The sequence below is a fragment of the Cinclus cinclus genome, chromosome 5, assembly GCF_963662255.1.
Source record: "Cinclus cinclus chromosome 5, bCinCin1.1, whole genome shotgun sequence".
Classification (NCBI taxonomy): domain Eukaryota; kingdom Metazoa; phylum Chordata; class Aves; order Passeriformes; family Cinclidae; genus Cinclus; species Cinclus cinclus.
In genome coordinates this window covers 18451858-18466672 of record NC_085050.1, presented here as the reverse complement: position 1 = coordinate 18466672, position 14815 = coordinate 18451858, and the positions used below count along the sequence as shown (strand labels likewise).

Genomic DNA, 14815 nt, shown 5'->3' with positions numbered 1-14815 from the left:
GAAAAATCCTGGGTTTTTTCTCATCCCCCTGTACTATTAAGGGAAATGAAATTTACTGTCTTCTTGATAAGGAAGCTGTATTTCATAAAAAACTATCAATTTGTACTGCCAGTTTCTTCTCAGTGTTGAATCGGTAAGGCCTTGGCTATTTAGTAACACGTCAGACTACAGGAATAAAAGTTTCCTATTATTTTAGGTTGGATAATATCATATATGACCTACCATCTACTCCTCTAGAAAGATGAAAACTTATTTACCAATTTATATAATGATCTGATTATTTAGAATTTATTTTAATACTTCTCAAAGAATAAAATTTTAAATTTTCAGCCTTTTCTTTTATAAGGTCTTGTGAAAAAGATATTCTGGTATGAAAGGGCTTAGTTTAACAGCTAATGAAATGCTGATTTTTTTTTTTTTTTTACCAGAGCAGATGACAATTCTGACTTTCTAACAGAAATGTAAATTGAAATTAAAGAGATAAGATCACTTTTAGATTATGGTTTGAGCAGGATTATACTTTAAGTATCACTGTGTTTAAAACTAGACTGGGTGACAGTATAATCTGGGAGTATTTCACTAGCATATTGATTAGAATATTTAAAAAACACTTTACTTGCTCCAGGAACTTCAGTCAGCAAATCTTGTAGAAACAAAACACTAAGTGATACTGATCTTTTGTCATTATCTCATCAGAAATACTTTCTTACTTCAATTTTTTCATTTTCCCCACACTACAGGATTGCAAAATGAATGCATTAGAATAAAAGGAGAACACTGTGAAGAGGTAAGGAATCCAAAAGACACAGTAGCCAGAGTACGTGTATGATCTGTGACTGTTTTGCACTGCTTTTTCTGTACAAAATACACTTAGCACCAGTGCACTTGGTTCTGGAAAGGGCCAAATCAGAATGGCATGAAATTGCAAGTATGAGATAATGTCTTCAGGCACATACACACAAAAATATTAGAAAAAATCACCCAGTTAATTGCAGTTAATATACTGCAAATTTTCAAATGTCTGTTAAAGCAAAATTAAGAGCATATAGCTTTTCTATATACAAGGATTACATCCAAGAGATCCAACTTCTGGTGTGCTTAATTTATAAACCCCGGATATTTGGACACACCACAGCAGCCTTACTGAATCTGACTCTGTCAAAAAGTGAGCGTAGAGAATTCAGAGCACAGTTTGTACTTGGAGTTTTGTTTCTCCCTCTTGTGAGAGGTGAGACTTCTTGGCAGATTTGAAACAGTTTTGTAATGTAAGCAAAGACTAAACAATGAAAATTAATTTAAAACTTACATACTTTCAGTCAAATTAACTCCCTGCACTATGTAATACTGTATCAACATGAGCAAATAGTCCAAACTAACTACAGCAATTGCTCCTCAGAATATGTTTTCTTAAGGGCTATATAGACTAAAGCATGGCAAGTAAGTCTAACAATACCATTATTTAACAGCCCATCTGTGCTGAAACTGTAGAAAGTATTATTTTCAGTGTTTTAGTATTTTAATAATGTTTTGAAATCACTATCAAATACTTTCAGGACTGCTTAGCACAATAATTGAAAGGAATGCGAGTAGTTTTTGTCACTATGGACTCGACCTGCTTCCCCTAGTTTCTCAGAAAATTATAACTGACAGCTTTCTACATACAGTTATTGGACAGCATTATATCTATCAAGGAAGTCCAAAATGCAAAGAGAATTTAGCTAATTTACAAATAAAGCTAAACATCCCAGAAATTAAGACCTGGAAGAAAACGTCAGCTGGGGTAAATTGTCTTTGCTCCTGAAGGTCTCCCCGTACCTCCTCTTACTCTGTTCAATAATTAGTCCGAAGGGCCAGCTAGCAGAGTTCCATTTAACTGAAGAAACTGGCCTGGAGATTGTCACAGGAAGAGAACAAGAGTCAAACAATAAAATACTTATTTGTGTACAACAAAACGCAGGCCATGAGCCTAATTTAAAAACTTACTTTTGTTATATAACTCCACAATTTGAAGGGGACAACCTGTCGTCTTGCTGTCTGAGTACCTTTCCATGCAAAATCATGACAATGGGAAGGAGACCAGCAAAACTCTAGACATCCCATAGTCTTTTGCTTTTCTATTTATTAGATCAAAATTCTACTTTGGTTACGTACTTTCCAGGAGTGTTGTTTCCTTGCAGGCTTTGCTGGCAGAGGTTTATAAAGTACAGTAGCTGTCTGTGTTGTACCAGTAGTAATGATAGACAGGTCTTCTAATGGAGACACATTTTGCAATATCTTCTAAAATTTTTGTTCTTTACCCTCATTTCATGATTTAAATTGTTCCAAATGACTAAAATGCGTACTCAGATATCAGTTGTTGAGAAGAGGTTTAGTCAGTTAGTTACCCTTTAAAATCTGAGGTTATGTGTCCCTCTTCAGTACTGAATAACAGAGAATTAATCAAAAAATATAATAAATTATATGTTCTATTTCTTGTGAGGACTTGTGCGAATTTATGTCAAATCAGATGACTGCTCATACGAAGTTTATGTTTCCTATAAAAACCAGAAATTTTAAAGAATTACTATTGCCAATTAAATTTATTAATTTTATGTAAATGTAATTTTCAGTATTTTTCTAATAGAGACAATGCCTCTCTTGATTCCCATACCTTGGGTTTCCTTAAAACAAGGATTAGACGACTCTTGGGAACTCAGATGTCAGTGAACAAAGTTCAGTAGTATTACCTTAAGGGAATTTATCATCAACAGACACTGATACTCCTCTAAAAATGTTGATGTTAGATGACATGTTATGGAACACAAAGTAATTTCTCTCCGTACATAGTAAGACACACATACTTTGGAATCTTAAATTAAAGCCCTGGCTTCAGACATGCTGGTACCAATTCACCCAATAATACATCAGCTGACCTTCTCCATTTCCTCCCTGCTAATTGCACAGCCAGTCTCTAAATTACTTAGCTGGTGTTGTGAAACTAACATCTCTTCATCTAATTCTGTGGAAATGTAGAAATCCATTTGGTCTGAACATCATGAGGATAGCGTGGCTTCTTTTGAGAGCAGAGTATGAGACAGCAGCAGTCTGAAAAGACTTCCTTGCTTTTCCCAAATCTCCCACTCTCCCACTGAATGGCCTGTGCCAAATACTTTTGTTTACTCATGTTTAAATTTAAACTCATAGCAGCTGCAGCTAACATAACTAATTTCATTAACATACCTCTGTGAGACATGCTAATGAAAACCTTTTGTGGTAAAATAGTTGTGACTTTCTGTTATGCGCCTAACTGGAATCTTAAAAGACTATGGTTCTCAGTTGTTACAGGTGGGGGTTTATTTAGCAGCCTATTGCTGTTTTGAGCTTTGTAAAGGAGTTGAATGCTGTCGAGAAGAGTTGTACCATTTTGTTGTTGACATTATAACCTGTTGGGGTTGTTTCTGGTGGCAATCCCTGATCTTTTATCTGTTTTTAACAAACCATGCCATGACTGTACCTAAGAAAAGTCTCAGACAACCAGTACCTTAGAACATGTGATGGATTTTGACTTTGACTGATGTTGGTCTAACATGCAAAGATGTGCTCAAAGGAAAACATTAATGGTACCAACACTTGATGGTGTTAATATAATCCCAAAAAAGTCATCTCGTGGGCCATGTGTTGATGCAGGTTACTTGGCATGGGATTCTAGCACATAATATACCCACAGTGTAAGGGTGTGCAGGGCTATTTGGTTTCAACTCTAGCTTACATCCTGAACTGCTTTTTCTAGCAAATTAATATTCACAGGGTGAAGGGACAAAAAGGTTTGTACAACATCACGTATAGCCTGCAAAAGAAACTAGCACTTTGTAAAAATATCTATGTTCCTCTTTCATGGGTGTGTGTTCATTCCTCATAGCACTTATGTATCTATTATGGTAAGACACTAAAAGGAAAAGGATCAGCTTCAGTTGTTCAGAGAGGATTGATGTAACTTCTGCCCTCAATTTTTAATAGTTAGAGGGTCAGATGTGTGGGGAGAGGAGATGCAGCTGAGCTCAGTGACAGTCTGAGAAGTGCCCACATGAGTAGCAACAGGCACAGTGAACCATTTGGGTGGAATGAGTGGATAATGACTCATCCCAGACTTCAGTAATATCACAGGGCATCAGAAGGATTGTTATGAGAACTTACATTAAACTGGACAAATGATTTACACATATTTCTTTGAAGCAGTTTCTCCAAATTATATACAAAACTTGCATAGAAATCTCTGGAGCAGAAATCCCTTTTGCACCCCGGAAGCACACAGAAACTTTACCATGATTATGAAATTGAACCTGAGGATTTAGAGAGACAATATGCTTTATTCATCCCATTCATCATAGAGCCTTGAACACTTTACAGAGCTCACAGCCATCACCTGGGAGGTCTCATTTCCTCTCTTCTGAGGAAAGTGGTAGGACAGGCTCCCTGGCTGCCCATGAAGGCATCAGGACTAGCTGTGTTGCATCTCACAGGCAGGTCAGGCAAATAGTACTGCAAATATCCAGGAATTTCAAACCCTGTGAATTGGCACTTCAAAAGAATGAAATGTGGTCACCCCCAAACAATTTAAAAGATACCTTGAGATGTGTCTCAATAATAACATGACCTAAATACAAGAATTTCGTCATTGAAGACCTGTGGAGTCTTCCAGAGATTTATTGAGCAGCATGTCATATAGCGTGTCACCTTTGCAGAAGCACTGCAGGAGCAGCCAGAGCACCTTTTTCACCTTGGGCCTGTCTATGGTTCGTGAATGGTGTTTCAGAAATCACTGATAGTACAAGGTGCTTGGAAATAAATTTCATCCTTCTGTTATTTAGTTCAGATCAGTATGAAATAAATTGTTTAAATGCAGTTACTGTGAGACGCTGATAGAACTCAGGCTCAGATTGCCTTGAAAAAGTTTACAATAAGTGTGTTCATGAGAATTTTGTGCATTCTCCGAAAGTGTTGCCTAGTTCTGATCTGCCTGTAGTTTGTGCCTGTGAGAGTAACTCCACTGAATCAGAGACCTAATACCAGCATAAACCTAGCAAGTGAGAACAGAAGTAGACCATCATTTTCCATTTATTTTTTTTTCTAATTGTTTTATTTAATTTCACTTGTCAGGACAAAAAGACCTGGCAACAAACCTAAACCTATTTGTAAATTTGGCACCAGATAAAGATATGCTTTTCCAAATTCATCATTTTGCAAGAGGACTTTCTATTTAAATTAAGTAAAGGTATTTGTCAAATTAAGGAAAATCAGGACAGAGTATTCTTCAGGAAAAAAGAATGAGGTAACTGTAAATTGATGTGGAGGAGAAAAGTTACATACACATAGCAGGAAATGACAGAGCACAGCAACGGTTGTGGCTGCAAGGGTGGTGTGTTCAGTATATGACGTTACAGGGGAGAAAAGGATTAAGACTAGAATTGAAAGGAAAAAAAAAAGCAGAATCTTTTGTTATCATGGATTAGCAAGCCTCCTTCAAATATAGGTAAAAATATTTTTGTATACTTTTGTCCAAACTATCAACACAGTCATATAAAGGTACCTAAATTATTTCTTAATTAAAAAACAATTTTATTAACAAATCAGTGTTGCTTATGAAACAGCCAGCTCCAGAGAAGTTCTTGCCTAAAACTTCCAACATCCCAAATAACGCATGATTAAGTAGAAGTGGACAGACACTCAGGTTTTTGTTTCTCCTAAATGATAAAATTGCATCTTCAATGAGCAAGCATTTCATTAAAACCCCCTTTTTTTGGTCTCCTGAAACTTGCAGGGAGACAATGAGATGGTGCTCGTCTGCATGGAGAGTGATCTATCAAGCAGTTGTTAGTAGCTAAGTAGCTAAATGTAGTGGAGAGAAATGATATTATAAAGGCAACTCAAAACTGTCCAAACATGACGACTATTGGCTGTACATTTGAGTAAATCTATGCAAAATAAAAGCCTAGAAAAACAAAACTCTTTGATCTCTATATGTTTCATGCAGAAATCCACTCCAAAAGGGGAGTCAAGAGTTCACAGCAAATTCTTCCTCATTTACTCTGGCAATTTAACTAGCAGATGCTGAATCAAGCTCAGCCCAGGACCAGATGGCATTCATCCAGGTCTTCTAAAAGGAAATAGTAAAATTATTAACTATGATGTGCAATCTATTGTTTATAACTACGTTGTTACCAGGGGAAAAAAATTGTGTAAATGCTTCTTAAACACTGCCAGTGTTTAAGAAGAACTCCAGGGGAACTAAAACCTTGGACTTTTGAGCCAGTCTGTAAGCCTGGCATTCAGAGAAGGAAAACTGTTGAGGACTTTAATAACAGATAAAAATCTCTGGACAAATTTGTAAGGGAAAGCTTCACCTTACATATTCAGAGTCCTGAGCATGTGAACAAGGTGATCCAGTTTGTTTTAAACAGTAGCTCCACAGTTACTGGCATTTGTACAGACTGTCATTTCCTCACACATTTTGCTCTTGCTTTTGGTTGAAATTAGTACCTCCTGGAGTTTGTCATGGCTCAGGACTTATCCGTCAACTCTTCAAGCCTGTGCTGCACCTGCTGTCTCCTACCACTGTGTTCCGGGCTTCTTTGCTGTCTGCACAGCACACAAAGCCAGCTGTGGCGAGTGCAGCCTGGTTCCATTTGCCTTTCTGCTGACTCCACGAAGCCTCTGGCTGTGGCTGCTGGCCTCATTGGCTTCATCCATCTTGCACGTGCTTAGCAAGCATGTCCTGACACTGAAGTGGGCCCATCCCTTGGCTTGGGGCTCAGTGAGGGGCTCCTGCTGTCCTGGGAAGCTGGTCCTTCACCCGGCCCCACAGGTGTTTGGGACTGATACAAGAGACCTGCACTGGCTTTAGAGTGTTAGTCCTGTCCTGCAGCCCTGGGCAGCCTGAGAGCAAGGTGGTCAGTGAGACTGTGCAGTGGTATGGACACTGATGGCCAGCTGCATACGGGACTCCCAGAGGTACAAAGGATAATTGAGAAATTAGAACTTTCAATGTAACTTTTCAAACTACTTCCCTATGTCCCTATTCCCATTATTTATACTAAAAAGCAAAGCTGGCAAGACTGGAAAAGAAAGCCAGGTTTTCCAGTTACATCAACTTTGAGGGGTCAGGATTTGTTATAAAGAACCTGTTACTTCTCTGCCTTTAAGTAAAAGGGATTTTAAATATAAAATTAGTATTTCATTCAGTTATAGTAGAGATTAATTTCTAATATTAATTTGCATTTCTGGCCATAAACAAGCTATATACTGGAAAGTAAAAGCCCATGACTTTGTGAAAGTGAGGATGACGCTTATGTATTAAAAAAGCAGAATTTTTAAACCATCAAGATTTTTGTGTTTTCCATTGGTGCATTACTAATTTGCCACAATTTATCAGTTTTATCAAGTTTGTCAAATCATGCACAAGTTCTTGCACAGAGGAAATGTACAGGCTTCTGTTTATATTCTGTTTATATTATACTCTGTTTATATTTATTATCTGACAATTCTAATATAATTTCATAAGATTTGATCCACTAAGTGAAATTAGTGAGTTCTTCTGTCGACTTGCTGGGGTTTGGATCAGGCATGTACAGCACTTTTTTATGAAACTAAGCACTTTGCCAAATGAGATAAATTTAGCTGCTTTTATTTTTCCGAGTCTATCCTATCTTCAGTTTACTCTGAAAAATATGAAGACAAGAACAATTTCCATGTAAGGAATGCAAAATCTTTACTATGTTTTTACCTTCTCTGCCCTTTTATTAAATGACTCTTACCATTTGAAATGCTAGTTCACAGATTTATCACTCTCCTCACTCACTGGGTCTCATTTATAGGCTGTGACATAACAGGCTGACTGAGAAATATTGCAGAGACATGAGTAGAAGCAATCTCACAAGGGGTTAATGCTGTAATCTTTTTCTAGCCTGTTTATAATCCCAACAGTAGTGCAGTAACAGAAGAGGGTGGATCTAAAAAGTACCAGAGGGGCTGTGTGTGTGTGTGTGTGTGTGTGTGTGTGTGTGTGTGAGCATGTGTGCATACGTGTGAGTGTGGATGTGCACATACGCTTTGCTTTTCTGAACTGCCGTGTGTGCCCCTGGAATAAATCTTGTTCAGCCAGAATAGGACTCTGCATGCTGGGTGCTCCTGCCAGAGAGTCAGAACAGCTTCCTTGCACAGCTGCTTCTCTTGTATTTCTTCTAGAGACTTCATCCAGAAACGTGTTTGTTTACTGAAAGCATGGGCAGGTAGTTACAAACCCACCTTCTTCTTCATCAAAGCTAACCTGTGGATACTGAAGAATGGAAATAGTTGATGCTAGTAGCTTCCTTGGGAATGGTACCAACATTACTGATTTCCTCTGTGATATCATCTTGGAAAATGACACTTTTTTCTGTGTGGATGATATACCTTATCCTTCTAAAGGTATGTATGGAAAATAGATTTTTTTTTTTCCAGGCAGTTTTAGTCCTAGTTGGATATAGAGATAGTATAGAAAGAAAGAGCTATGCAAGGCATTTTCTCTGAGAGAGTGAAAAATCAACTGCTTGCTTTTAAGTTAGTATGAGAAACAGGCAGCAAAAATTTAGTATGTGCTGGTTTTCCAAGTTCAAAATTGAACTAGGACAAAATTTGGATATAATGGAAAACTAAAACAGTAACACTTAGGAGCACAAAATGCAAACATCTCTGCTAAGGACTTGGAGAAACATGATTTCTATACAGTTCTGTAACAATGGAGTGATCAGATCTGACACCACGTATGAAAGTGATTTAATATGAAATTGTAGCCCTCTGAAGCTGAAAAAAAAATCCACATAATAAAATATCATTTGATTGCTTGATCTTTTCTTCCTTTTGCATAAAATAGGATCTGCCATGGTAAGTGGTGCACAGTAAGTAACATGAGAACCACATGCTTTAAGAAGTTGCATTTGACTCTCCAAATGTACATTGTATTGCTTATCTTGTAATTTAATGCTATGCAATTAAGGTAGCTCTCAGAATACATTTAAGAATTTCAGCACTTTCACTGATTTTTGCATTGGTGTAAAGACATAAACCTTCATAAAATTGAATACAGAAAAGCTTTTACCTTTTGATTAAAGGTTGAAATATATAATATTAATCCTAGTTGAATACTGTATAACTGATCTTTTCTTGTGACAATTTTCAGATTTGCATCAGATAATACGGATTTTGCTGTATTGCTTGATATTTCTGCTCAGTATTTTGGGGAACATTCTGGTGATTACGGTGCTGATAAGAAACAAGCGGATGAGAACAGTCACCAACACATTTCTGCTGTCACTGGCAGTCAGCGACCTGATGCTCTGCCTTTTCTGCATGCCTTTCACCCTCATTCCCAACCTGCTAAAAGATTTTATTTTTGGAAGTGCTGTTTGCAAAACTGCCACTTACTTCATGGGTAAGTCTGGGAAGTTTATACCTATTTTGAAGACTGAATAATGAGACAGGTGAGAAGGTATTGAAAGATCTATAAAAAGCTGATTGTTTCCATCCATCATTTAAGTTACCAATATTAAGAAGAAACAACTCTGTAGCACAAATCTTCATGGTTCTGGTGTCCTTGGTCTGATCCAGCAAAACACGGAGGCACACACTTAACTTTAATGACATACAGAAGAGTTTTGCTGGATGTGAAGTTGTTGCATGATCAAACTTTAATGAGGAACCCAGCACATGCACTTGCTTACACAGCCCAGCAGAAATTATGGGCTTGTACGCCCTCAGTAAGGGCAGATTTTACCCACACATTTTTGACAGCAGTGATACATAAAAAACAAAAGAGAAATAGGGCAAAGTAGGTGTAATTTGCAGAGCTGGAAGTTGGAGCAAATACTCTTTGCGAGCAGACCAAGTATGATCAGAGCTCACCAGAAGACCATAAAACACAGATAAAGATTTTAGAGGATGACTTTAAAAAGCATCATTTTTGTATGCCTTGCCATAATCATTTTGGTTTTGGAACCACGATCTAGAATTTTCAAAATGTCTGGGTTGTGTATGTGTGTATAAGTGATTTTTGTCTCACTTTAGTATTTCCTCTGCATTTGCTATTGTTTCTTAACCAAAAAAACCCAAACAAAACAAAACCAAGCAAACAAAAGAAAAAGAAAAAGAAAAAGAAAAAGAAAAAGAAAAAGAAAAAGAAAAAGAAAAAGAAAAAGAAAAAGAAAAAGAAAAAGAAAAAGAAAAAGAAAAAGATTATGTAAAGTTTTTGCTGCTCTGGGAGACCCTTAGTTGATTACAGAAACCTCAGGTCCCCTTTCAACTCATGCCCTTGAGAACTTTGATGTAATGTGAAAGTACACACCTAAAGTGTGCGAATGGGAAATCAACATATTTTTGTAGATAAAACCAATAAAACCAAAGGCCATGTTTAAACAATTATAATGAATCGCTGGCAAAAATACCATAAAACATTACTGAAGCATTGTCATCTTCCTCTTACTGCACACATTATAAATTATTTCATAAAAGATCCAGTGAAATAGACCAACATAAAGTTTCTCATTATGAAGCTGTTTTGTTTTAGGACTCAGAATGGGAAGATCTCCCACTAACGTTTCAGGTAACAGAGGCATCACCTGATAAACAGGCAGCCATTGCATCAACTATGCTCAATTTTTCATTTTAATATGAAAAAAAGATGGATATTCAATTACAGATGATTTCTGTAAAGCAAACTGTGACAATATCAGCATTTTGTAGTCTGACCCACATTCACAGAGACAAATAAAAGTTCATTCACTGAAAGAAAAATTGGTGGCAAAGTTAAGAAGAAATATTTATAATTTTACCGTGGTGAACTTGGGCACCTCTATGACAGAAATACAGACAACTGCACTGTATTTTATCAAATATGAACAGAAGAAATTAAGGGTACTTGAAGGACAAAGATTCTGCTTCATGACTTCATTTCTCCTTGTTTGTAACTCCATTAGCATCTAATTAAAAAGTTGTAAAAATTCACCTCTCTTGAATGAGAAAATCATATCACAAGTCAAGCAGGACACTCAAAAAACTAAAACAATAGAAAAGGGACTCTGAACATCTGTGTTAAGAGAATAATAAACTAATTTCAAATGCTTTGTTTGAATTTCAGTGCAATTAGTGGAATGAATAAACTACAGGAACAACGAGAGTAATTGGGAGTAAAATCGTCTTCTTTACCTGTTACCAGAATTTTATGGTTTGACAGAGTGTGTATCTTTTTCTTGGACTTGTGAAGAAAGAGAAGCACAAAGCAGGAATATCAGTCTGGAGCAGTCTGGAGACCCAGACCCACTGCCCACACATTCTTCACCAATTTAATCAGTGTGGTGTTTATAAATACTTTTGCTCATAGTTTGCTATATTTTTAAATTTTTTATGCATACAGCAAGCTAACAAGACCATTTGAACATAGCACAACCTTTAAAACAAGAAACTAACCCATTTCTTTATTTTAAATACCTAGGTATCTCTGTAAGTGTCTCTACATTCAACCTGGTTGCCATATCTTTGGAGAGGTACAGTGCCATTTGCAAACCGCTGCAGTCCAGGGTCTGGCAGACAAAATCTCACGCCCTGAGAGTGATTGCTGTGACCTGGTGTGTCTCCTTTGCTATCATGTCACCATACCCAATCTACAGCAAACTGGTACCTTTCACCAAGTACAACAACACCACGGCAAATATGTGCCGGCTCCTTTGGCCAAGCGATGTCATTCAGCAGTCTTGGTAAGACATAACTGGCTGTTAGCAAATGTGTAATTATCTGCTGGAAAACCCAATTTCATGGTAGCAATAAGCCTATGGAAAATCAAGTATTAACCTTCAGCAAATGTTTACACTCTATCATGCTTAAGATGTAAAAAAAACCCCAGCATTTTTAAGCTGCTTACATTCTGACATTTGCATGACTTTTCCCTTGTCATAGGAAAGACTGCCCAAGATGGCAATGATTCTCACACCATGGTCTGCTAAGTCCCAACTGTCACTGTAAAGAAAGCATCTGTCACTTGTGGTAGGAATACTGCGTTCACTCATTTACACAGAAACTTCAACATTCTCAGAGAAATCCTTGATTAATCTTTGAGAAATGCAGACACAAACATTTCTCTGTGTGCTGCCTTGGCCGTTGATTTGTTTGAAGGTTCTTTGTTGCACAGAATTAGAATATGAGGCTGCAAATATCTTATTTGAGAACCCTTTTAGTTGCTTATGGAGAACAGGAGCAGAGAGAAGTGGGGAGAGACATGATCCCAGTCCTACACACCCAGGCAGGGTAAACAGCAGCACTATCAAACTGCAATAGTACTTAGACACGTTGTCCTTGCATACTGACTAAACACTGGCTGGCACCGAGAATGTGTAAGATTTTTGATACTGAAGGTCAGCTGGAACTGGGAAAAAGATTAAAGTTTGTACCATTTTGGTATGGAGCATCCACAAAGAGAGTAACTTTGTGTTAATGCTTTCAGTAGTAGTCTCAGGTATTTGGTGGCATGAGGAGGAAGGGCACAGGATAAAATGTTCTTCTCTGTGGTCTCCCTGTAGATTCCCAGGTGTGTTACTGAGTTTGCACTGAAGTCACAGGGATCAGGAGAGACAAAGGCTCATGGATGCATTTGAACATCCTTATTTCTCCAACTTGTCATCACATCAGAGAAGCTGACTAGGGAAGTGGCAGATGTGAAACCAAGTAAAAGCTGTTTCCTTTACCAAAGATATTGCCAGTCCTGGGATCCCTCCTCAGGAGCTCTGCATGGCTCCAGGGATGAAAACCCAGGTTGCAGCTGCTCTGTCTTTGCCCACATGTGCCACGGCCCTCAGGAAGCCAGATCTCTCTGAAGCAGAATAATGCAATAATTTACATTGGGAAAGACCGCTAAGATCACTGAGTCCAACCATTAAAATATTTTTAATGTTCCAAGGACCCCATTGAGAATCAGCAGGTGCTCATTTAGCTTCTGCAAAGCAGTGTTTACACTGTCCAAAGCTACGAGGCATCCAATGCTTATCTCGTTACAGCAGGGAGCTCTACTCATGGGCAGAGAGAACTTTTGCCCCCTTTAACCACTGTGGGAGTGCCCATCTCCTCTGGGCTGCATAGGTGAGATGAAAAATGCATTTCAGCCATTATAGTCTTGTTCCTGCTGTACCTTTCTGGGGGAAGCAGAAGAAGTAGGAAGCTTCAAATTTCTGAGGTGTCAAAATGATACTTTGTATTGGCATGAAAAAGAAATTTGAAATCTTGAAATCCTTTCTCCCCCAATTCTCAGTTGTATAAAAAGGAGGTTTTTTCTGGTTTTGTGCCATTCCATATTCTCAGTGTGTCTTTTGATTCCTTAGGTACACTTTCCTGCTACTTACACTCTTTCTTATTCCTGGCATTATAATGATGGTTGCGTATGGTCTAATTTCTTTGGAGCTCTACAGAGGAATAAAATTTGATGCCAGCCAAAGAAAACCTTCACGAGGTAACAGTACACTTTGGTTTGGGGTGGTTTTTTTTAAGTTACAGTTGAAGATACGAGCAGTCATTTTGAGGCTAGTAAAACTTTCTACTTGCAAAAGTGATCATTATGGTCAGTTATGTCACAGCCACATTACTTGATTACAGTTACTCTGCTGTCGGCAAATAAACCTCATCTTTGGCTTGTTTGCAAAGATTCGGGGCAGAATCCATTAAATTTCTAATTTGTATATTGTAGAAATACCAGGGCTTTTTTCTGGCCATGGATGAGGACCATTTTCGTCAATAAATGTCACAATTAAAACTTTCAAATTAACACAGAAGCATATAAACTTGAAAACTATCTTCTGTCTACCTTTTGCGTCAGTTTGTATAGAGGTAAAATGTGAGAATATCAGGAGACAGTGGATTCAGAGTAGCTGAATGACTCAGAAACAGGCCAGTGTTTTCTTTGCAACAGTTGCTCAGCTATGAATTATGTTGTTCATTTAGACTTAGACTGCATTCTTCATTTTTTATTTGGCTCACTGTTCGGAGATATTTTGCTGACCATTTAAACAGCACTTTATATGTACAGAAAGAAGAGGAAGTACCTGCAGTGCCAAATACGAGGATGGAGATGGATGTTACCTCAACAAAACCAAAAGAAAAAGGAAAATGCCATTGCAACAGCTCTCTGCTATGAGCCACAACAAAATAGAGAGAGTGAGAAGCAACAGTTCTTCTGCCAACTTAATGGCCAAGAAACTTGTCATCCGTATGCTGATGGTGATAGTGGTTTTGTTTTTCATTTGCTGGACCCCCATCTTCAGTGTCAATGCCTGGCGAGCCTTCGACACGGCTTCGGCAGACCGGCATCTCTCAGGGGCTCCCATCTCCTTCATCCACCTGCTGTCCTACACTTCTGCCTGCGTGAACCCCATCATTTACTGCTTCATGAACAAGCGTTTCCGCATGGCCTTCCTGGCCACCTTCACCTGCTGTGCCAAGCAAAAACCCCCCGCAACACGGGGAGAGGCTGGTGATGAAGAGGAGGGGAAAACTACACGGGCTTCCCTCTCCAAATGTTCTTACACACACATGTCTGCATCTGCACCCCCCTGAGCTGCACCAGGGGAGGCAATGAGTGGTGAATTGTCTGGTTTGGAAAGTGACTGTGGCATCAGCTAAACGCGATTTAGTTCTGAGTTAATGAAACGCTTCAGCTGACAGTAAACACAGCGAGAATTTTATGGGAAATTGATGCTATCACTGTCTCAGTGTTACATCACTTTCCCTTCAAAAGTACAAAGGAGGAAGAGAGCTCTGAAGATAA

The 14815-nt window shown here is 38.2% G+C and overlaps 1 protein-coding gene across 1 annotated transcript; it reads left to right on the top strand.

The window, feature by feature from the left end:
• The first annotated feature begins 8318 nt into the window (after positions 1-8318).
• CCKAR (cholecystokinin A receptor) lies at positions 8319-14604 on the top strand. The gene is made up of 5 exons (XM_062493436.1): positions 8319-8442; positions 9194-9445; positions 11501-11762; positions 13377-13504; positions 14078-14604. Exons 1-5 carry the CDS (start codon positions 8319-8321, stop codon positions 14602-14604), a joined length of 1293 nt encoding a protein of 430 aa, XP_062349420.1.
• Positions 14605-14815: the final 211 nt, after the last annotated feature.